The 24,428-nt window shown below is 40.8% G+C and overlaps 1 protein-coding gene across 2 annotated transcripts; it reads right to left on the bottom strand.

The window, feature by feature from the left end:
• Positions 1 to 712: 712 nt before the first annotated feature.
• Positions 713 to 22,756, bottom strand: ube2h (ubiquitin-conjugating enzyme E2H (UBC8 homolog, yeast)). 2 transcript variants are annotated; one of them, XM_030771072.1, is made up of 7 exons: positions 22,511 to 22,756; positions 7,909 to 7,985; positions 6,904 to 6,978; positions 6,549 to 6,588; positions 6,023 to 6,075; positions 4,898 to 5,026; positions 713 to 4,437 (listed from the first exon to the last, which is right to left on the bottom strand). In XM_030771072.1, the coding sequence occupies exons 1-7, from the start codon at positions 22,561 to 22,563 to the stop codon at positions 4,313 to 4,315; spliced, it is 552 nt and encodes a 183-aa protein (XP_030626932.1). In that variant the 5' UTR covers positions 22,564 to 22,756; the 3' UTR covers positions 713 to 4,312. The 2 variants fall into 2 exon arrangements, with proteins under 2 accessions (XP_030626932.1, XP_030626941.1); XM_030771081.1 differs by lacking the exons at positions 6,023 to 6,075; positions 6,549 to 6,588.
• Between the last annotated feature and the right edge of the window lie 1,672 nt (positions 22,757 to 24,428).

Below are 24,428 nucleotides of genomic sequence, written 5' to 3'. Positions count from 1 at the left end.
CTGGGCATCTCAATTTCCTGAAACATGACTGAAAAGGAGGACAGATTGGTGTGTGACAAGCATTTTGTTGGAGGAGATTAAATTGCCTTATGTCATAGATTTTTTTGTGTGTGTGCTTCAGTTAGAGTTAGTTTACAAAAGGCATACAAAGGATGAGGAAACATCTCCCCCTACATGCCCAAAGTGGCATTGCAGGGGTGTTTTGTAGATTGGACTCAAAAGTATTGCTAGTTTGTAGGCATTAAGAATACCACCTATGTTTACAGTGAGTGTTTAATCTAAGGTTGCAGCATAACAGAATGCATACTTTAACTAGTATTTTCCAATCATTGTCAAGTTACCAGGTTTCAGTTCACACATACATACATACAGCTCATCAACAGTAAATGGTATAATTATGTTTTACATATAAATTTTAGATAGATAGATAGATAGATAGATAGATAGATAGTAAATTTTAGATAGATAGATAGATAGTAAAGTTTAGATAGATAGATAGATAGATAGATAGATAGATAGATAGATAGATAGATGTTATCCATTTGCTGTTCTTGACACATGAATCACATGACTGCCCCCTTATGGACATGGATTGTTATTACACTATGAGAAACTACACAGCTGACCTCCCTGTATGAACGGTCCGAAGAAAAAAGACTCAGAGAGGAACATTGTTTATACACATATTTAATATTTTATTAAAAAAGAAGATATTACAGTTTATTATACACAACTATTGAAGAGGTTATAATCCTATAGATAGAGAGCATTTGTCTTTCGTGACAAGCATGCCCACTTCACAATGCAAAGTAAAAGGGAGAAAATAAAACTGATCAAGAGAAGTTGGCAAAAGGAAGAAAGAGAGAAGGAGGGAGTAATTACCATAATACTTAGGACTGATTAAAAAAAAATTTTTTTTTTCCTTGAAGTATCACACACTAGGTACCAGATACAGATACTACTGAAAAAAAAAAATTCCATGCTGTGTGCTCATCCATTCGCCTTTGTTATAAAAATTGCTGTGAACCCTCATACGAGCAGAGATTTGGGAGATCAGTGACTGGACAGCCTGAAGTCCACACCAGATGCATGCAAAGTGCACTGAACAACAGCCAACACAGAGGCCTAGGTGATGATGTGGTGGGGCTCTGTAATAGCACATGGAGCCTCTGAGCACAGAGCAGCAGCTGCAAACACAGGAGTCCTCTCCCCTCTTACTGTCAGGGATAAAACAGTGAAGAGTCCCTAATCTCAACTATGCCCTAAACGTGTGTGTGTGTGTGTGTGTGTGTGTGTGAGAGGGTTTGAATCCCTGTGTGTTATGGCTGCTTGTGTGTATGTGCTGAGGCTGATGGACGTGTAAGGGGAAGCGGACTGACAGTAGATGCCAAAAAGAGGAAGATGGAAAAAAAAATGGCCACACATATGGTACTTCTCCACCCTCCCTCCCCTAGCTTAGTGCCCCTATAAACATTAATAACTCCCTGTCAGAATGTTCTCATCATCCTTAAAAGGGAAAAGAAAATGAAGCATAAAGATTTCTTTCTTTCTTTTTTTACTTTTTGCCACAAAGTTTTCCAAATAATTTACAATTAAACTATCGATGGAAGCACACTTATACATTTGTTTATTTGAGTCTCTTAGATTCTTTAAGCCATTTCAATTTATGACTAATAAAGTTTAAAAATGAAAACAACAACAAAACAAAAAAAAAAGCAAACAAATGTTCCACATTTTTATCTGGTCTTTCACTTTGTCAGTTTGGGGGAATAAAAGATAAAGGCAAAACCAAATGAAGAAACTGGTGAGTTTGTGTGGCCCATACAGGTTGTCCCGACGTCTATGCTACGCAGAATGGCAACAAAGCCACAGCTAAATTAGCACAAGTGTTTCTGGGACACTGATGGTGTAATCCAACCTCATGCCGAATCAGTCTATCATAACTTAAGAATATAATGTCCCTAAAATTATGAAATAGCATACCACTCTCCTAATAACGTATCCATATACATGAGCATCTTCTATACCACATCTATCTCTTTTCTCCTACTGTTGTACAATACTGTGTTAAGGTGAAAAAAAATCCATTTAAAGGACTCTAATGCGAAACTTAGGCTTGAAACTCTCTTCTCTGTTGGACTTCCATTGTACTTAAACTCAGGCTATAACTCTGACAGCGTTTCCCATGAATCATGCAATTAAAACGAGATGGGAAAAAAGCCACAGTCTCCCTAACAATGTGTAAATACAGGCTAGTCAGGAAAACACAAGCTGTGTATGTGAAGAGTTCACCTCTCTTCCTCTTGCTTCTGTCTGGACATCATTTTGTAGATAAACAAAGGAATCACAACTTGCACTTCAAGCCAAATGACCCACAATCTATTTTCAACTGAAAAGAGACGCATTGATTGGATTAGTTGTCAGATTTTGTGGGACAACTGGGAACAAACATCAAATAAAATCACAAACATGGATACAATCCAAAGGTTTTTTTTTTTTTGCACTCCACATGGCACTGTTTTAAGCAGGTTAGCATCTGAACCCATAGCCTGTGTGTTTACAAAGACAACCTCTGCCCAAAATACTCAGCCTACACAAACTCTAAGCATATTCTCTCCGTAGCTGTCCATATTAGTGCCCCTCCTTCCCCCATTAAAAAACAAACAAACAAACAAAAACAGAAACAAGTCAGGCCTGGTTTTTTGAAATCATTTGAGAAAGACCTGTACAAATGTGATATAAACCTTGTGTACAAATCTGATGAATTTACATTGGGGCAAGCAGGGAAAGAGCTCATGTCCATACATATACATTTATTTAAGTTGATATCACCACCCAGCAAACTAGCTATTTTCTACGTGAAGTCAAACAACACCTATCAGTATTAAGCACAAGCAATAGGCAAGTTGATGAGTTCTACAATGTTAGCAAAATCTTTTTTTTTTTTTTTTTTTTTCCAACTATGCTAGACCAACAACGTCCTACACAACTTCACTTTCCGCGTCATGCCACAATGTACAAAAAATGATGTTTAAAGAAAGTTTCTGCTCGTTAATGGGATTCCAAAAAATATATGTATATATCAGAAAGGAGCAAAAGGGATCAAATAATCCTTTTCTAAAAAGGAACGTTTTGTGCTTCTTAACACAAAATGGGCGTCTTGTTTTGTTGCCGTCAAAGGGAAAACAACAAACACTGGACAAACGGCAGATGAGAGAGAGTAAACTGGGTGAATGAACACATTTCTACCAGTTCTGTTTTGGAGCTCCCAGTTGTAAGATTCCAGTGGAGAACTATGTGCCAACCAAATGATATATAACAAACATGACCTTTAATGGTAAGATATGGTGGGGGCTTTGGACCATTCCTGAAACACACAACATTAGCACATGGTCGCTGAAACGAAAAAACGTCACCTAACCTGTACAGAGTCACTGATTTCAACTCAAAACAGCATTATCTCCACCCAAAGAGAGCAAGGATGAAAGAGCGAAAGACAGAGAAAGAGGGGAGAAAAAAATGCCAAATATTGATGAAAAAAAAAAATCTGAATCTTGAGGCTGTAGTTCCCCGTTCTGCTTTCTTTCTTTCTTTTAATTTATGACTGTTTTAACACCCAACAATCTGAGAGTGATTATGATTCAAAAAAATGATTTCAACTCCAACTCACAGCAGAGGTCTTCATCAAAGACAATGTAAAGAAGTAACAAACAGTATCCGTGCCAAAAACAAAACAAAAAAAAAAATAGTCACATCCCTCTGAATGCACAACTCCACCTGAACACATTCTGTACTATAGGGCTGCATTAAAAGACCCTGGAAAGTCAGGGAACCGGCGACCAAAACAACTGTACCATCAGGATAACAACCTAGGTCTTCCATGGTACGCTACTTAACATCAAGTGGAGAAAAAAAAAGGAGGGAAAAATTTGTCCACGGCCCTCACAGCATTGACAAACAGAGTTCTGTCTGAACCAGCCGGTGATGGGTAAAGAGAACCAGGGCAGTGATAACATGCTTCGGAGCTACGCAGCTACCAACAAAGGGACAAGGGGGAAAAACACTACAGGCCTTTCAGGGGTGGAGGTGGTGAAAATAATGATTAAAAAAAAAAAAAAATAGAGAAACACCTAAATAGGGTGCCATATTTATCATCAACGCTAGATATCCATAAAAATCCTGGTTTAGTAATAATAATAATAATAAAAAAAAAATCACCTTGTTTAAATATGAATATTATAGTCTGGTTCTCATGGTTAGGAAATCATATAGTCTCTGTGGTTTAGGAGGGGGGAAAGAGAGCTGCAGTTCACTACAACTCCATATCCTGGGCCTCATCCTCTGAGAAGTCTGACATGGAGCTTTCTGATGAGGAGTCTCCCGCACCCTCCTCCTGCTCCTTCAGAGCCTCCTCAGTTGCATATTTCTGGATGTACTCTGGTAGAGACAGGTAGATGGAAAGAAAGAGAGAGACAGAGAGAGAGAGACAGAGAGAAAGTTCATTGGGGTTAGACAGTAGCTCATCTGGGGGAACAGTTTGACAAAAGACTAGCCATGCACCAGACAACAGAGGAACATGAATGACATGAATGAATGAGATAAAGCCTGACAAATCAAAAGCCTAAAGCCCATCCAGGGATTCAATAAATTAACCAAAAGTCAAATGCACAAACCAGTGTGAGTCACTTAAAAAGGTACACCTAAAACCTTCTTTACTAATGTCCTCATCTAACACCATGAACCAAAAGTAAAAGGTTAATAATGTCTTAGCAGGGTCAAATTAAAAAAAAAAAAAAAAAAAAAAAGGGGCCAGAAACTAAAGTCTTTACGTCTAAGACAATTCCTGACAAATGCTCTGATGTCATTTCTTTCCACACTGACACACGGGGAATCTCACCTTTGATTTTCTGCTTGTACTCCTCTGGCCGGTGAAGGTACATGGCAGCGGCGTCTCCATTGAGAGGGTCGATGGGATTGGGGTATGCCAGCAACTGTGGCAGGAACGACTCAAATATATTGGTGAGATCTGCAAGGGAAAATACAGATATTGTCAATACAGGTCTGTAAGGGGCAAAAATATACTGTTTATATAATAACTCAGAACAAACCAAGAAGAAATATCACATTTGAAATGTCATTTTGGCAAAACGCAGTTTGAACTAGGTCTCTAATCAGTTTTTCACTTCGTTTGTTGTTGACTTTTTTTTTTTTTTTATCCATTTCATAACTCCCTCACTGTCCCTCTCACTGATGCAGTACTGCAGATATCTGCTGGAGGTCAGCACTGTGTCCTCAAAACACACTCACTAACACAACCACGATCACAAACTGGCTGCTGCACAGGATCATATGACTGACCAATCAACAGCACTCACAACTGGTACACACTAAAACAATGGGACATTGGTCAGCTTGTTTAGGATTGGCATTTCTTGCTACAATAACATACTGAGAGGAAAAGCGCAGAATGCAACTAACGATTAAGCTATATGACAAAAAAAGGAACGATTTCAGACCTGAAGTTCAAAGCTAATGTTCTGCTGTAATTTCACCTTTAATAAGTCAAGTTACATACACTAATTCCACCCATTTGTTAGATGCTGGCACGACTCAGACAATACACATAACACAACTCAGATAATACACATATAAATGAATATGAAACATCTACTATATCATACTACAAACATTCAAACCAGCAAATCATGCAATCTTGACCCTGTGAGGAAAAAACAGGGAGAAAACGAGAGAGAGAGAGAGAGAGAGGCAGGGTGGATGAATCCAGCGGCTCTGGTGTTGGTAGAGCTGAGGCTGGTTAACTGGGGGTGGTCAGCTGAAGTCCGTATTCTGACCTTGCCTGCTCAGAGTATTACCTCATTAGCGTTCAGCGAGAGTAAGAGGATTAGCACGTTTGATTTGTGGGCCGAGGTAGCCATATTTCTCCCTATTCTTTAGAAACCCTGCCACAGACAATCAAAACACACACACACACACACACACACAGAGACTGATAGGCACTTACCGTACAGAGCGGTCCATGTCTGGTTGATCACATCTAAACACACGGTCCCTGACCTGAGAATGAGAAGTGAAGGTTGTTTTGTCATTATGGGACACTTCTCCAATTGTTCCTCTGTGCTCAACACAAATTGTGGAAATCAAGGGTCTTTACACTTGTGGTACAGCATTTGTTAATGATGAACTAGAAGCTGTGGGCTGACAGTTCATTTGATTATACAGCAACTACAGCAACTGTCTGTGACCAAGAGAAGCTGTTAATGTTGAACCCTTCAACCTGTCAGGACTGTAATCTTTCACTAAGCCCCTTGATATACTGGAGCCCATAAGCTCAGTTCTGCCCAGTACCTCTATACCAATTGTTACTTTACTGTGTGGTATGATGTTCTCTGCTAGGGACTAAGCAGTAGTTTTATGCTCACTGTCCTGTGCCGCTGTAGGAAATCACTCCTGTGAGACTAAAGACTCCATGAGCTCTTCCATATGCCTTTGAATAATAGCCCTTTTCCCCCCAAATGTGTTCAACTTACGCTTCATCAATGTTAGGATGAAATATCTTATTCATGAATCCTGTGGAGAGAAGGGAAAAGAGACGAGAGACGTAAATAAAATCAGAGAGCTTTCAGATGTGGAGTCATTACTTAGTCCTTTTACTTTAGAGCCACCACTGCAACTGTACTGCTACTGTTCTCTGGTACACATATTGAACAAACATATCTGTTACACCCCAATGACAGGAACAGAGAGAGCAAACCCTGAGCTTCTCTAAGCTCTAACTCTATGCTCATTTCTGTCTGTTTTATCCTGTGACCCCATGCTATGGACGTTTATGTGCCTGTCAGTCATATCCACAGAACCTTAATGATCCAAACTCTTTTACAGTACCTATAGATGGAGATTTGAAAGGATATTTGTCGGGAAGATCTACTCGCACCTTCCACACACCCCCTTCATACGGTGCTAGAGAGAGAGAGAGAGAGAGAGAGAGAGAGAGAGAGAGAGAGAGAGAGAAAGTGAGGTTTGAGGAGAGGAACAGAGACTGAGTGAGGTGTACTATATGGACAGATCCAGGCATGCTGAGCAATGTGTACACTCCCAGAATAGCACAGAGAAACATGACCCTAGTGTGCTCTGACGACACAGTAGGGAGAGAACTATGCACCAGAGGCTGCCGTCATTTACTGGGGCAGGGTGACATGACAATACGCAATATTTCACTGGAACAATGCATCCAACAGCTCTGCTTTACCACTACATATCACAGATACTAGTTACAAGCAATTCACTGGAGGGAATTTGAAGAAAACATAACCATCCTCTTTTCCAGTAGATAATAAATATCTCCATTATTAGTTTATCAATGGAGACCACTTCCCATCTCAGAGGCCCTGTGCCTGTAAGGGGTGGCTAGGTGAGTCCCACATCTCAATTACCTACTGTCTGAGCCATGAACATATAGCTTAAATGTTTTATTTCTGTTTATACCCTGGAGTGGGCAGGCGTGTCGGTCATGTGCTCTGGCAGAGCGAGCCGCTGATATCATTGTGCTGTAAATGTAATATTACTGTTTTATGATGATAGGGTTGCAGGACGATTGTGGGTGATGATGACATCACTCTGTGTGTCTAACCTCAGGTCAAGTGGGGATATTTCAACAGCCCTTTAGTCTGAACAGGATTAAGCTTTCAAAGACCAAATGGTATTCTTGGTTAGATAATGGCAGCTTTGATTTTACTTTAACAAGCATTTACAAAACTCACTGAACTGAACTGAACTCTGCCAGTAGCCTACTTCGGGACTGGAACAAAAACAACAACAAAAAAAAAACAACAACATTTTTTCATCTTTACTGTATTTATAATTTGTTGACAGACAGAAAAGCAGACTTACTTCCTTGTGGTCCATAAAACTTGACTACAAATTCGTTGAGTCCACTGAGGATTGTGACTTCGTGTTTACTCTCAATGCTGAAGAAAAAGTTAAGGTTAAACCACAAATTTATTTATTTTACATCTACTTTGGCCAAAAAAGAAAACTTTGGAACAAACACAAACCTGTAGTGGAGCAGGTTAGAATGAGTATTTTGATGCTATAATTCTGTAACAAAATGAGAGTTGGTATACACACTCTTTTTAGGTCACAGTTTGACCTCTTTTAAATGACAATTAACCTGCATGAGAGAGAGAGGTAAAAAATAAAAATCATGTTTTAGGCTGCTGGCCCACTGGGAAGTGCAGACAGAAGAGTCATTCATTTTTCAGGCAGAGAGAAAAAGAGCAATTAGGAGGTTTTGAGGAAAGACAAAAATTGATCTATATGCTTCTAAGTCTGGAAAAAGACCATCCATCTTGTCTTTCAATTAATGTGTCTGTGTGTCTGTTCAAGTCCACGCCTTTGGAACTTGTCTGTTTCATTTTCTTTTGTTTTTGGGCACACATTGCAGGTTGAGCTCTATCGAGGTATGGAGCAGACAAAAATCATTTCTACACAGCTAAAATGAGTGAGACTTCACAAGACCAACTTTACTCTTGTCACCAGAGCCTATACCATGAATAGAAAAAGGGTAAAGGTCAGCAGGAAATCTCAACTAACACAACAACAAATTACAGTGTACCCACAAACCTTAAACACACAACAGACACAAAGACACACACATACACATAGCACAACCCAGAGCTATAAACAAATGTCACTTCTCTGATTATTTACAAAAGACAAAAAAAGCAGCAGTTCACACTGCATGTCTGACGCCAGTCTCCTTTAGAGGCTAGTACAACCAGGTCCCTTCAGCCTGGACACTGGTCTAACATTGTCAAGGCCTGCACTGGCTTTTTCATTTCTACACTTTCTTCCTTCATCTCAAGGAAAAAACAAAAAATAAACAAACAAACAAAAAAAAAACAAAATGAGAGAAAGCAAGCCACCTGACTCACGACTCTATGTGAGGACAGATTGTCATCTGTTGTGTGGGCTCCACGTTGTGACATGAGTCAAACCACACACACACACACACACACACACACACACCAGCCATATCAAGACAAACATGTTTACTTTCTCCATCTGAAGACTCTGGAAAGGATGGAGGTTTCAGTGTTGCTAACTGCTCAAATGCTTCTTTTTCATACGGTGAAGCCAACAGCCTGTGAACTCTAGACAAACTATATGAGTGGGGGTGGGGGAACTGATCTCTGTGCTTTTCTGTGTATCACTGAAAACATCTGGGTAGTACGATTACTCTGTTCCCACAGGAGGTGTGCAACGCATCATCAACTCTGGGTTTCGCCTTTTCATGGCCCTTTGACAGACACCCAGGTCATGTGCATGTAATGACTGTAATTATACAAAAGTGTGTGTGTGTGTGACAGAGAGAGCGCGAGAGAGAGTGAGAAGCAGACCATCAGACAGATGGACTTGCTGACCAGCAGCAGTCGCAGTCACCTATTCTCTATGAGTGAATGATAACAGTGCTGTTGGCTTAGAGAGGGTTAAACTGTGAGTGAATGGGAACAGTGCTGTTGGCTGAGAGAGGGTTAAACTGTGAGTGAATGGGAACAGTGCTGTTGGCTGAGAGAGGGTTAAACTGTGAGTGAATGATAACAGTGCTGTTGGCTGAGAGAGGGTTAAACTGTGAGTGAATGGGAACAGTGCTGTTGGTTGAGAGAGGGTTAAACTGTGAGTGAATGGGAACAGTGCTGTTGGTTGAGAGAGGGTTAAACTGTACTGCAGGGTTATTTTTGAGCCGTATAGAATCTACAGCAGCAACAGGCCAAGCTGAAGCACCCAGGAGGCATGCCTCTGACCGCTTATGTCAAAACAAAATGCACACTATTTCAATCTCACGGCTTCTCTGCTTGGCCGATTTCAATCAGACCACACAAGTAATAACATAAGTGATAAACACCCACACATACACACACACACACACACACACACACACACACACATATATATATATATATACACACATATACACACACACATATACATATATATACACACACATACACATGAATGATGTATATATGTGATACATATATAGGTGTGTGTGTGTGTGTGTGTGCGTGCGCCTGCGTGTGTGTGTGTGTGTTGGGATCAGGTTGGCAAGCAGTTAATCTGTGTGGTGTAGGGTTCAATCTGAACCAGAGGACCATTAGAGCACAGCAGAGAAAGACTTTGAGCATATTAGAAAGAACACTACTATTACACTACCATACACACATACACATCACAAATGGCTGACACATGTACACGCACATGCAGACCCACCCCCCTGGAAACACACAGCGATTTCATTGTTCTTCAGGATACTGGCGGTTTTACACGATGGCCAGCTGTCTTCGTCTGACTGCATGTAATGCAGAGATATTTATTCTTCCTGCATGGGGAAATCAGAACATTACAATCCTCATTCTCCCTGTCACCTCTCTGCCCCCCTCCCTTTCCCAATCTCTTCAGCCTCTGAATGCACTGACGGCAGTGTGGCTTTGTTAACCCAGTACATGAGCTGAAAGGAGTTGTTAAATTCCAGCTGTTTTTACGGCGAGCCGGATGTCCCAAAATGTGTGAAACTCATAAAACCATCAGAGAGAGAGAGGGATAGAGAGGGAGAGAGAGACACACAGACAGAGACAGAGACACAGAGAGAGAGAGAGACAGACGCTGCACAATCATCCTTTAATTAGACGTCATAACTGAGTATTTCATGGGATGACACAAAAATAAAAGTGTCTTTGGACAAATACCCAATTCGGCGATAAGTGGTCTGTTAAACAGAAACTGAATTTATCACAGCTGCTCTTTCACTCCACAGAGGTTAAAGTCCAGTTTAAGTTACAACCACCCCCCCCCCCACCCCCCCAAACTCCAGTGAACAAATAATGTTTGAAACCCAGCGTGTTTCAACATTCTGTACAACACGGTGTCGTCTACCTCATTCGCCTGTCTTCAAACATCTATCCTATCCTGACAGGGTTAAAATATGCCCCCATCCCCCTACCATGGATCTGACTGGATTAGGACATAATCTACAGTACAGAGGGTCCTCACGTCCATAGCACTCATCAATCACCTCACCTACTGAGGAGACTTATTTCCTAAGCACGCGTCCGAGTAGGTAATGCCTCTCTATGAGACAGCTGACTGTTGTGCAGTATTGTTGAACTTCGCGGGTGTGTACAGTCAAATTGCCTCATGCATAGGTTAATGGCCCGACATGATCTCTGGTGTATTCTGACTGACTGCGCTTTAGTCAACTGCAGCTGAGCTGTTCTGTCCTCGAGCAAAAAATATCTCCTGACTGGTAAGCCGAAAAAACATGTTGTGTTTTCTTTCATATAAAGGGCTATCTGCTAGCATGTGGCTAAAACCACTTCAGTGCTGTCTACTTATAGCAGTTCGTTTTGGGACCGTACCGTCCATAGTGTGGTCTGACCGGCAAAAAGGAGGGAGACGAGGCCAGTGTTGAACAGAGCCCAAAGAATTCAAACACTGCCCAGTAATGGCCATCCTGCTCAAAGAGGAGGATAATGTATACCATGTGAACTCACAGCAGCATCTGCCCCTTCAGCTTCAATCTTCAACATGTTTCCCTTTTTTTTCCCCTTTTTTTTAAGAGAACAAACTGAACTCTGCTTACAGTTGATATGCAAATCCTCTGGCTGTGGAAACAGGTTAAATGTAACAAAATTAAAAAGAGGACAAGACAGTGGGTGAGGAGGGGGGGGGGGGGGGGGGGGGGGGGGGTCCAAAAGGTGCACAAAACACTGAGACAGAAAAAAAATGGACAGGCAGTTAAAATAGACACAGACAGGGAAGAGACAAAGTAGGATAGAGAGAGAGACAGAGAGAGGAATGACAGTGCATACATACCAAGGAGTAAGAGAGAGAAGACCTAAAAACAGACACATGGAAAGTTTTGTGCCATGCTGACTGTGTTACTAATAGATTACATCATTATGTTGACTACAAGTCAGAGGTCATGATAACAAGGCCATGAAAATTACAGCACTCCAAAAGTGAACGCACATAACGCCTCCTCTTACTAAAGACAGAAATAATAACTATAAAGCGTGTAACGTACACACACACACACACTGGGCCACAGTCCTATTCTTCCACCACTCTGGCAATAATAACTTAGACAGCAACAGCCTGGCAACAAACCAGCACTGAGTAAACAAGGTCACAACGGCATGTGCCAGCCAAACACACATTCAACAACACCAAGGGACAAAATCCCGCTTTCCTGCTCCTTAATTCACTGGCCTTGGACTGCAGGGAAAATATTTACTTGTGGCCAACAGGCAGGAAAACACCTTATCATGATCATCCCATTAGCGGCAGATTACCTACAGGCGATTAAAGGAAACACGATGCTGGCCACACTTAAATACGGACCTGTACATCCGGCATGGAGAAAACACTGTGCACAGGAGGATAACAGTTGTGCATATACGTGGAGGGAAAAAAAAGTTTAAGTGTTGTACAGCCACCTATGTCTCTGGAAGCAGCCCCAGCTACGAAAACTAATTGCTGTGTTTGTGGCCACCATGTAATGGATGCGCAGCTCCACTTAGCCGTTCCAAGTCCCTCCACTGGTCGGGGACTACGCTAAACAAGCCTTGAACATGGTTATCACGCAAAAAACTTTTCCACATTTCTTACAAAGATGAAAAAAAAACCTTGTGACACCTAATGAGTAAAGTATTAGGAGATTTCATTCATTTAATTTCATTTTTGCCAATTAGCAGCCTTGTGCAGTGACTGGCGGCCCACTCCTGTCCTGGTTGAGAGCCACTTGAAGTCATTCCAGACTGACTAAGTTGTCTCATTTTTACCTCTCATAATAAGCAACTCACTGTATGGACTCTGGGCATTTTGTGGTTTTTAAGGATGACATTACATGCCGCATGACGGTGTTGTGCAATCAACACTTTGCAGATGAGATGCAGGAAGTAGACAGTGTTCAGTACTGAAAGAAAGGAAGACATAATACACTCAGGAAGAGGAAGAGAGAGAGAGAGAGAGAAAGACAGAGACAAAGAGAGAGACACTGAAAAGCAGTTTTACATTCGAAAGAAAGACAGAGAGCAAAAGCAAACTCATTTTTTAAAGTTTCCCACTATATAGCAATTCTGGCCCTGGCACAAAACCAGTCTAAGTTCCTGAGATTAAATGCACCTTTAATGTACAGCAAGGCCCAGTGTTTTCATATACAACAAACCCCAGTTTCAGTCTTAACATCTGAAACTCTGTGAAGTTTGTGTGCCTACTTCTGCAGCTCCATGATGCCTTGCTAACCCTCAACCTTGTGGCAGCACAGACAGTTCCCAACACAGCAAGCTACACAGCAAAGACCACAGACAAGAAAACAAACCTATACACACACAGAGGGAATAAAAAACAACAACTCTCCATCCATACCGAACACTGGGAGCGTGATTCAATTGCTCTCCCTTTGGAATAAACACAGCGGCAGAGTGTGTGCCAAGAGCCAGTAAAGCACACACTGACCGGTCTCTCCCGTAAGGCTTTGCTTCATTCCCTCATTAATTCAGTCTCTTATTTAATCAGTCGCCAAGTAGCAGCCACAGCAAATCGACTGCTAGCTCTCTGACCCCGGCACTGTATGCTAACAGCCTAATTCAATAAACCTCTACAGCGACAAATAAACATTTAGTGTGCTACCACTGCTTTATAATGTTCAGTCCAGTTTCTGTCACTTCAGGACATTACACAATTCTGACTTTTCACTTTCATTAAGACATTTGATAGAACAGTATATCGGTTGTTTGACTTTCGGTTTAACTTTTGCAAATTACAGCAATGGGGCAAAAACAGCTGCACAAGCCAGCGACATTTAAACAACGCTTCAATGACTTGTCATTCCTTTGAGTCTAATGTACCTCTGTTTGTTCTCTGTGTGAAAGTACCAGAGCAACAAGCTGAATGCATGTCATTCCTCAATGACTTCAAACTGTAAATACTCTTAAAAGGATGGACTACATGAAAGAGGGCCTGTCTCACACTTCAGCTTCAAGACAAAAAAATCTGTTCTGGTAAACAGAACTCTAAACTATTGTTAACGTGTTAGATTTGAATCTAATGAGTTCTGCCCATACGTTCAATCGCGGTACATTAAACGTAGGCATTGTGCAACGTGACTGGCTCTACCAGTCACTTCATTTCTTACAGCCTTGGGGTTTTAAGCAGCTGTTTACCTGCAGGATTACATGTACTTTCCCACTCCTTGTATGAAAACACAACATAGCTGCAGGAAAAGCTGCAGCTATGGGGAAAATCATGGGGGAAAAGAGGAACCCTGAATCATGAGGTGTTGAGTAATAAGTCAAGTAAACTCTTGGGACAATTCAGTTGGGTGTCTTTTACTGATTGAACTGGTCATTTAATCTTGCAAAACTTTACAGGATCTTACTAAACAAAACTAAATAGCGTTAGTGAAATTGAACCAAAGTTTCAGAGACTGTCCAGGCTCCGCTCTCTAAATGCTCAGGAAAGGTAAGAGAAAAAAGATGACACAAACGTCATTCACACTCCATATGTTCCCTCCTCCAAAAGGGTGAGTGTCTCTTCTCTTCGGCCAAAACAAAAATTGCCTTAGTGCACATTCCTTGAAGCTCTACTAACAGATGGGAAATGACTGGTCAGGTCTGAGTGTCATTCCATCTGGAGTCAAACATACATTTCTGTAGCTTATTGAAGGCCTTCATTTGTCAACACCATCTAAAAACAAATCTGACATTTATGCAAAATGCCCGCTGTCCATGGAGTAATACTGTACTATCACAATGGCTCAGCCTATTGGATGACATCAGGAGGTCTTGCTTATGAAAGCACTAAGACTGACCTACTATACTTGGCGTGCTGCTCCACACGGAATATATTCAGAATGACATCTGTCCATAACTGACACTGAATTTTTTTTTTTTTACCATAAATATGTTCTATGTGGTCATTTTAGGTTAACACAGTAGAGCACTCTACATTGGGACCTATAGACTGTTAAGTCATACATAAGCTTAGTGTTCATTGAGCGAGAAGCATTATGGGGTGAGTAATGTACCGCTGGTGTATATCCAGTCCTATAAGCTGTGTTCACAGGCCAAAGGGGGAGGGGTGCTCTGCTTTGAAAGCCAGTCTTAGCCAGTTCTGAATGGTGATCTGATAGCAGAGTGCAGGTGGGATAGTCTCTCTGTACCGAACCAAAAGCAGCTGTCCTCTGCAACATTTGTAACCAAGGGCCAAATGAACCTTTGACCTGTCACTCTCTAAGTGACCCAGGGCAGTTCCGCCAATAGCCTGTAGGAACGGTAGGACCTCTTGTGACTCTGAATGTTTAATCACTGCACAGTTAAGAAGACCCTGCTAGAAAACAAATGACAAACACACAATTATAAGCACAGAACACATATACAGGCAGACTACTGCATGCACACAATTCAATGTTTCAGGAAAACTGCACTTTCGCACCTTAATCAGGAAATACCTTCTGACAACAAGAAAATCTACCTACAACATCAACATCTAACCAACCTTCATAATAAACACATGTACAAAATCTTCCCGTCATGAAAACAACACCAACATAACCTGAACACAGACACAGTTAGATAAACAGAAACTGACAGCAGTCCAGTAACAGGTCAAATGTCCTGGAATTAAAGCTGTTTTCTGTTAATACTGTCCACTTCAATATTTACCTAACAAAAACCAATAGCACGGGACTGGACAAGACCTCTTTTTTAATCTAATATCAGGCGCTGACTGTTTGGGTTAATCAGACAGATCTGCTTTGTTTGCCAAGGGATGAAACTGATAGTGGAAAAAAACAGCACTGTAATGTTCTGAATCTGGCCCATAATATCTCTAAAACAGCACTAACAATTCAAAGACATACAAAAAAAAAACAGGCAGGCATTCCAAGTTGGTGTCAATCAGATTAAAACACTTCTCTTGGATTCTCCATCTAAAGAATAGCCCTCTAACTGAGGAATACCATAAACTCACCTGACATAGTGGAATACTGTACTCTGGTAGGAGTCAAGAGGGTCTGGTTATGTACAAACATATGACTGTAAACCCACCGCCGTTACGAACAGCTTTCTTTTGATTCACTTCATCTGAAAACACTTTGCCTCCTCTCTCTCTCTCAAACACAGCACTGGTAGTCCTGCAGGAATGTTGTTATCTAGAGAATGAAAACTGCAGTTCATTGTTCTGAAAAACCTCTGGCTTATCCCAGAGGCCCACAGCATGCCCCCTGAATACTGATGGGGAGAGAGAAAGTGAACGAAAAGGACCAAAGAGAGTGAGGAGGAGAAAAAACTAAACAGATTTGACATATCAATGGCTATCTCAAACCCTCGTGTTTACATAAAAACTAGACTTATATCCAGGTAGGACATCACACAACCATGTGCATTTTACCTCAGTTGGGGAAATGACCTGTAATTAAATTCATTAATTCCCAGAATAGACTGAATTGACCCGAATGTTATTTGTAATCTACGGTTACTAGTCTGGTCTATCTCCCCACAGCTGGAAGCCATGGTGACATACACCAAGCCAAGTGACACCTCAAGCCAGGCTCAGAGTCTAGTTAAGTGTGAGTGTGTGTTTGCACGTTGTAGTGAAGAACATGGAGACTGTAGTCAAACAAAAGGAGCAGAGCCACATGCCTTCACAGAGAAATGAGCTTTGTATGTACGTGTGTGTGTGTGTGTGTATGTCACACCAAAACCACTATCAATTCAGTTCATTCTGGCTAGCTGAGGTCTACAACAAAAGCATTTTTCAAAACTACGCTATAGCTTCTCTCCTGAAATCCTCTTCTATGGACAAACTATTTTAAAGGACGATTCTTACAAAGGAGAAAAACTACACTTCCTGATCTAGACGCTCAAAGGCTAATAAGGACATTGTATAGAGGCTCATTTAGTCTGGGTGTAAATGAGGAAAATTAATCATGAGGGACTGTGCAGGGTTTCTCCGAGTACATTCAAGCAGCATATCACCTTCGTCCAAGAGAGGACAAGAAAGGCTCTGCATTTGACTGATAAAGCTGTAACTCGCTCGCATGCTTGCCTCTTCACTTCGCTTTGAACTGAGATCATTTGAAACCAAAATGCAACAGATGAGACAGCATTGTGGGCAGGCACCTCTCCACCCAATGCAACATTCATGTTGGTGTCACTGTATTCTCCTCATACAACTCTTTAAGCACAGTGCTTAAAAGATTTTCTGTGCTAAGCAAATGTTGTATTTTTGAGGCATTGTAAATGTATGTCAACTCTCCTTATGAAGCATGGGAGGAAAAAGAGACAAAGAGAAAAAAGAACAAAGCCACAAAACATCAACTCAGACAAAAGAGAGGAACTTAGAGTCCATCTGTTTTTCTGAGTGAGCTAAGTCAAGCGTGCAGGAAGCCACACTGTTATTGTGGGATTAAAGAGGGCCCCAAATCTCCTACCGACAAGGGCAAGCACATCGAAGACCCCAGGCTTTCACCCTGTCATTCAAAGTCACTGTACAAGTGCATTTACATATTCCCACAGAATAGCATGCAAATCAACAATAAACCTCATCAACCTGTTATGACAGACAGAACAGATTTAAACCAGATAATTCAACTGTAAAGACACTCAGCCACTGTAAAACAGCTGTAAACAAACACCGCCAGTACCAATGGTTCTTCACCAGGTTATGCTCTGAGTGTAACTTGGCCTTATTCTCACCACAATAAATCCTGACTAACACCAGTGTTCAGACAAACACACTAGTAAACACACTGTCAATTCTGTAAAAGCCCTTTATATATGAATGATAGCACACACCAGCAGGCTTGGTTAGGCTGTGTAAGTAGGTCATAAAGGACATTAACTATACCTGAGTGTCAAAGCAGAAAGACATAAAATGGGAGAATTAAGTTAAAAATACATTAGCCAAGTAAGGGTCAGGGACTGGGCCAACTGTAAGACAAGGCTGTATGTCAAGGTCTTAGGACTGCTGTTGTACACCAAGGAGCCCTGAACTGAGAGGATTTGTAAAGACTACCAAAAGAAAGGGGGGCTTGCTCAAGCAATGTAAACAGCCTCCCCAATAACTTCTTCAGTACCTCCTGCATTCACCCATTCAGCTATTACACACAATGGACAGCACAGCACTTAGTATCCACATTCTCAGCTGTCCAATCAGCTTTTGGCACTGCGCCCCCCTCCCCCATCCACTACCCTGATTGGAGCATACAACAAACCTTGAGGCTGACAGCTACTGGTATTATGATGGATACTACAACGTAGAGTGCACAGGAAAACATATCGCTCCTCATAGCATGATATCCATGGTGATTTAGTGAGCGACATGCTTCGCAGCATGGCTACTCAATCACTAACATGCTTTCAAGGGAATATTAATAAGGTTCTAACCATGACAAGAGCTGACAGCGACAGCTGTTTACAAACAAAGCACGTTATTGGATATCTATCATTTCATATCAGAGACAGCATTCGTTGTAAAGTGCACCTCACACAAACATGGTCTAGACCAAAAAGGAATCGTTTTTTTCCCCTGTAGAAAATGTTTGTTGGTTTGCTAATAATAGCAACGAAAAAAGCTTCAGAAAAGGGAAGTCAATGAAAAGCTGCGTTAGTTTCTTTTATAATCATTTCTCTTTCCTTTATAATCATAGACCAACTCAAACCTCAGATTATTCCATGTATAACAAATCACATGAACTGCCATTTTCATGCTGATATATTTTGAAATTTACCAGCAATATACACAGCTGACGATGTGTGCTGCCTTGAGCATATTCTCACCTTACACACAATTCTGTGTGCTGTTTCCTGGTCACAGCTGATTTACAATGCCTTTTTGTGATCTTTTGTGTATAGAATCAGCACTAAGATCCCCAGGGATCACAGATCAACAATACAGGTCAGGTCAGAATAAAGGAAACACATGAAATGCTATCGACACTGCTTACTACATGAACAAATGCCCACACAAGCTCAGCCAATACATGCTAATCTTGAAGCAAATACAGAAGTCGACCACTTTACACAAATGTATATGTGACACCAGGGAATCACAACAAACAGAACAACAGTGTCATTACTGCTCTCCGTGGCATTCCCTGAGACACAAAATATAACTGTGATTTTTTCCACCCTTTAATCAGAAATGAGCTCTCTGTGCCTGAACTCATATGTTCTGCTCATTAATATGTACTAAACTGAATGCTTGGGTTTACTTTCCTGCGATGGTGTTATATGAATATCAAGAGAACAGTACAAGAGGAACAGTCACATGTGAAGCAGGTCACTAGATCCAAGAGTGATTTAATCTGGGCAAGGGGACTGACTGAAATTGTGTGTCAGTAGGATACCGTTAAACTTGATTAAATGAATGGTCATCATTACATTCAGGATTGACACAAAGTACAAGATCCCATGTTGACTGGCTCAGGAACCTATGCAAAAAGAACTTAGGAAGCCTTGGGAAGAAAAAAGCAGTTACACCACTTTTTTATTGACTGTGCTATACAGTCAGCGCTCTCTCTGCTGCTGCTGTTTTACCAGTATTCCTAGCCGGTCCTAACCTGTTTGGACATGTCACAGAGGTATCTGCTGATGTTAGAGGCAGGTCACCATCTCTCTCTGTGGCTTAGGAGGAGCTTAAGCTCAGCTCTGAATGCCGAGGTCAGTTTGACATTCATTTTCACATATTCCCAGTTGAGCCTGCTCCAGATTCAACACCCTCCCTTTTTCTCTAGCACTCTGGTGCTTGGAGCAAATTACCACTGTAGGTCTCCATGTCAGCTCATCAGGGCAGGACTCACAGAAAGGCGCTGTGACTCTGGTTACACGGAGGAACCGGAGAAAATGTGGAACACATAGCAAATGAGTAGACTATGCTGGTGCACAGACACCAGGCACAGCCAGTTACACACCAAATTCTAAAGGTACACAAGCCATTACTGAGCAACTGTGTGTATGTAAGCAGAAATGTCTTTTGAACACTGGTTCAAAAAATGTGATACAGGGAAGCAGCAGGCTTTCTGCAAATCTGCATCCAGTTGTCATGTTACTGACGACCTCAGCTCAACATGTGTGAGTGAGTGAGAGTGTGTGTGTGTAGGGGTGGTCATGGGGTTGAAGTGCACTCTGTGTGGTATAGAGTTTCAGCTGTTTCGTATGTCTCTCCCAAAGTAGGAGAAGACAGCAATTTATTGGCAAACTCATAACCATGCAATGGAAGTCCTCAAAAAGGGTCCCTGAAGAACAGCGTGTTCAGTCTGAAACTATTATACCAGCCTCTTGGAGGAAATTCATAAAAATAGGAGGGCTATTAATACAACCAGGTGCTAAGCTATAAGATTTAACATAAAAACCTACACTATTTTAAAGTTCACTTGAACACATCTGTAAAGGCACTGCTTAAGCACAGCTGCAATGAGGTCATCAATGAGGTAAATAATTCTGCATTTGTGAAATAACTGTTATGCTTACTTGCTGAACCAGTTTGACTGGTCTTAAAAAAGTTCTCTCATCCTCTCCTCTTGAGTGTTTCATCAGCTCAACTCTAACCCCACAACCAAAACTGTAGTGTTTAACTAGGAACTACTTGTCACTTGATCAGCTGCTTAAAGTCCCACCCTCTTGCAGTTTCCGGGTAGTAACAGACTGCCCAATCATCACGCTAGTTCCTACTGCTAAAGAGGACAAAAACAAAACCACTTGCCCTTAACTCTTATGATCCCCTCGGTTAACTTTAATGTACTTCAGTTTGTTTCAAATAAGATGTAACATGTAAAATTTGTCTCTCCTATCACTGAATTAAACAGGCAAAAGTATGAGACACTGTCAGATACCACATAAAAAACTAAAACTAAGATTAACACAAAGGGGCTGACATAGTTGAAACCATTAATATGCCTAAGTGTAACCATAGCTGTCAACCTTCGAACGAGATGACCCCTCGCTATGAACAAAAGGGAAAACTCGTGTTTACAGGGGAACATACAACTGAAAGAACAACAGGTTCTTGGTAGTTCAGTGGCAAATTCTGGGTGCATAGGTTGACAAAAAAATCTCTGGAAAAAACACAGCGTAAAAAGTACGGCACAGCAACCAGTTGAAAAGAACGAAACACGCTCTTTTCAAAATAAATAGTAAAACACAACTGTTTCAACACACCATCTGTCAATATTTATGACAGTTGGTACCTAGCAAAGTTGAAGTTTTGCAACAGAGTAATCGCGTAATCGTTAAGAATACTCTTGCGTCTCAAATTGGTGTGGTGAGACGGCGATAAACATCCACACCCAACTTTCTGTATGGTAAAATAAATGGCTGGTAATAATAAGTCATTACGCTTTTATACCACAACGGTAAAGCCGATTACACACGCTAGAGAATTTCTTTCCATAACACAAACAGTAGACTTTTAGCTGACAAAAACAACACGGCACTGTGTATGCCAGTGCTAAATCAAGAAAAACACCACACACTTAAGACTACATGTACGTGCAACAATTCATGCCATTTATGCAAATGTTTTAACCGTCATGGTGTAAAACTTAGTAAAAAGAGTCCATTTCTGTTTCGAGAATATGAACAAAAAGGTGTTTACGGTCTCAAACTGAACGTCGTCAGATGACGAAAGGCTATCTGGCTAGCTTTTTACCTTTTAATGCTAGCTGGTTAGCTATTCACTTATTTATAGTCTGCAGTTTTGCAGTGCGATTAGCGAAACAACACTGAGTATGAACTGTACAGTACAGACATAAAGCAACACAACTAGTTCTGATTAGTTTGGTCAGTAGTAAGCTAGCATTGCAGGCTAACAAGATAAATGTTGCATTCGACTGAAGATTAGCTAGCTCTTCGGCTAAGCTAAGTGTTTGGCAATGTTTTTTGATTATGCTAGCAGCTCATTAGTAGGCCAAAATACAATGACTGTTGGACAAACATTAACAATTACATGATTTTAACATTTAGACCACTCTACAGTCATCATTTTAAATATAACATACATAATAATTTATGCCAAATCTATCAACTCGCAAGCCAATGCTCGGGAGCATACAAACGACAAAACCGTTCTAAATTAACCTTGACAACGACAACATTAAAAAAATACAGCTCAGTGGCAAAATAAGTAGGATTAAACAAATTGACATCAGGATTTAGCGACCATTAACACAAATAATATGTGCTTGCAAGCAACTGTAAATCTACAGCATTCTTGGCAGCACTGACAACCATCAAAACAGTATTTACTTTGTTGTCAAAATCCTGACGATGAACCACAGATGTGATTATTTATATATATTTATATGTTTTGTCATATAAACACCATGGGTGGTTTGAAGGTCGCAAAGCAATGTGACTACAGCTACTGTCATTGCTGTTTAAGGTATTAAACGGTAACATCGTCTCTTCTCTCTGTTTATATTCTCAAAGGATACAGTTTCACCACGTCGGTATCCATTCGCCTTTTACCCGGACTTGGAGACGACATTTTTATATTCCTCTGTTGAACACCAATGCACTAATCTTCTATGTCGAGTAATTAGACGCTTTTCTCTATCGAAGATATATGTTACTAAGCATCTGCATACAAACCTGTCGACTACGAATTATATTCTCTACCTCCACTTTCTTTCCGCAACGATTTCTTTCGTTTGGTAGCCCTCTGTCTGTGCCTGTGTTCACTCTCTCTCTCCCTCACTACTGTCCTGAAACATCTATCCCTCCGCCTGATGTCGTCATATACAAGGGACATAAACGGACGCTTCTGCCCGTCCAAACACGTACACGTCAGATTCAAGGGCCAATTTATTGTAGTTCTTAGAATTCTATACAATTTCACTGATACTCAGAAACTAAAACATGTCCATAATCAGTGTTCCACAGAGTTAATATTTTTGCCGAACACATACATGAACATATACGCCAACTTCCTTCTATTGACACATTACATTGAAAGTTCTGTTTGACACACAATATTCTGCAATATCACAATTTACGATCCATGACATCACCCTCCACTACGTATCTGTCCATTTACTTTATACTAAATACATCTGTTAGAGTGTGTGTCCAATAATGTTTCATCAAAAATAGCGCTTCAGCTAGTTTTTCCTATTTCAAAGTCAGTTCACACATATTCATGCTATGGACGCACCAAAAGCCTTAGTGAACAGAGGGAATTCATGTATTTTCAAAATAGAAGTAACAAAAAATTTGAAGTATTGCAGATTTCCAAGACTAGAATTAAAAAAAAACTGACATGCCTCAAAATGTTGTGTTGATTATGTACAATCCACAATGTGTGTGAAGCACATAATTTTTGATATACATCAAAGTCAAACATTCTTCGAGTTTTTATGTTGACTACTTATAGTGGCAAACAGTGATACAGATATTTGATATTTAAAATCTGGATGAAGATTTTGTGACTAAATTGACCAAAGGCTTTATCCATGTGAGGATGCAAGTCAAAGCACAGACACACTCCAAATCAGGAGTGAATTTACAAACATTGACCTGACTCTGCTCTGTTCTTAGAGCTCCAAAATATACTTGTAGGAAGCAAGAGAAGATGCAGCTGGTGCTGGAAAATAAGCATAAAAACATCAACTTTGTCCTGTTTTCTTCACTAACTGATCAGGCAGAGCTGCGTCAGGTATCCAGGTATCTGTTGGTAATAACCAGGATGCCTGATCTTAACGCAATGGGTTATGAGTGTATACTAAGTCCAGTTTCCGTGAGGAGTCTCTGAACAAACATTAAGTATTTAATATATAGAGGATAACCTGAAAGCAGTGTTTGACGGTCATGGTGGATTGTGTTAATATGCTCTCTGAAGAGCTGGACTAAACCAATTCTATTGTGAATGCAAAGTACACTTATCTATTATCAAGTCCATAAGAACTTTTCCCCACAGTCTCATCAATAAGGCTTTACATATATGGTGATCTGATGGATACTGTTTTTTGAGGTAGAGATGATCTTAATCTCACACAGTATATCATAGGAATAAAAGCGCTAAACTAAGCAATTTGATCTTGTTCAACACAGGTGAAATCAGGTTAAACTGAGAGTTAACAGGAGGTCTTTGTAAGTGGCTGATGGAATCAGCCTAATATAAATGAAAAGTTTAACCTAACAGGAGAGATATCATGCATTTGCATAGAAAGGAGAGAAATAGATGAGATGAGCCTGTCCTGCTGATCTGGCCTCTCCTTGTTCCATCTCTCCCTCAGCCGAGAGAACTATTATATGGAGTCAGCCAGCATAACCTCTCGCCTCTGTCCCCCCTGGCAGGACAGACTTGCACATTCAGCAGTGCATCCAGCCAACACTCCCCTCCTCTTTACCCTC

The sequence above is a fragment of the Chanos chanos genome, chromosome 1 (assembly GCF_902362185.1).
Source record: "Chanos chanos chromosome 1, fChaCha1.1, whole genome shotgun sequence".
Taxonomy (NCBI): Eukaryota; Metazoa; Chordata; class Actinopteri; order Gonorynchiformes; family Chanidae; genus Chanos; species Chanos chanos.
This window is presented reverse-complemented; position numbering and strand designations above follow the sequence as displayed.

Coding starts and splice junctions, on each gene's coding strand:
- ube2h (XM_030771072.1), bottom strand. CDS start 22,563: ATGTCGTCTCCAAGTCCGGGTAAAAGGCGAATGGATACCGACGTGGTG. Junction 6,589..6,903: donor TTTCAAATCTCCATCTATAG/GTACTGTAAAAG, acceptor TTCTCTCCACAG/GATTCATGAATAAGATATTT. Junction 6,076..6,548: donor CATCCTAACATTGATGAAGC/GTAAGTTGAACA, acceptor TCTCATTCTCAG/GTCAGGGACCGTGTGTTTAG.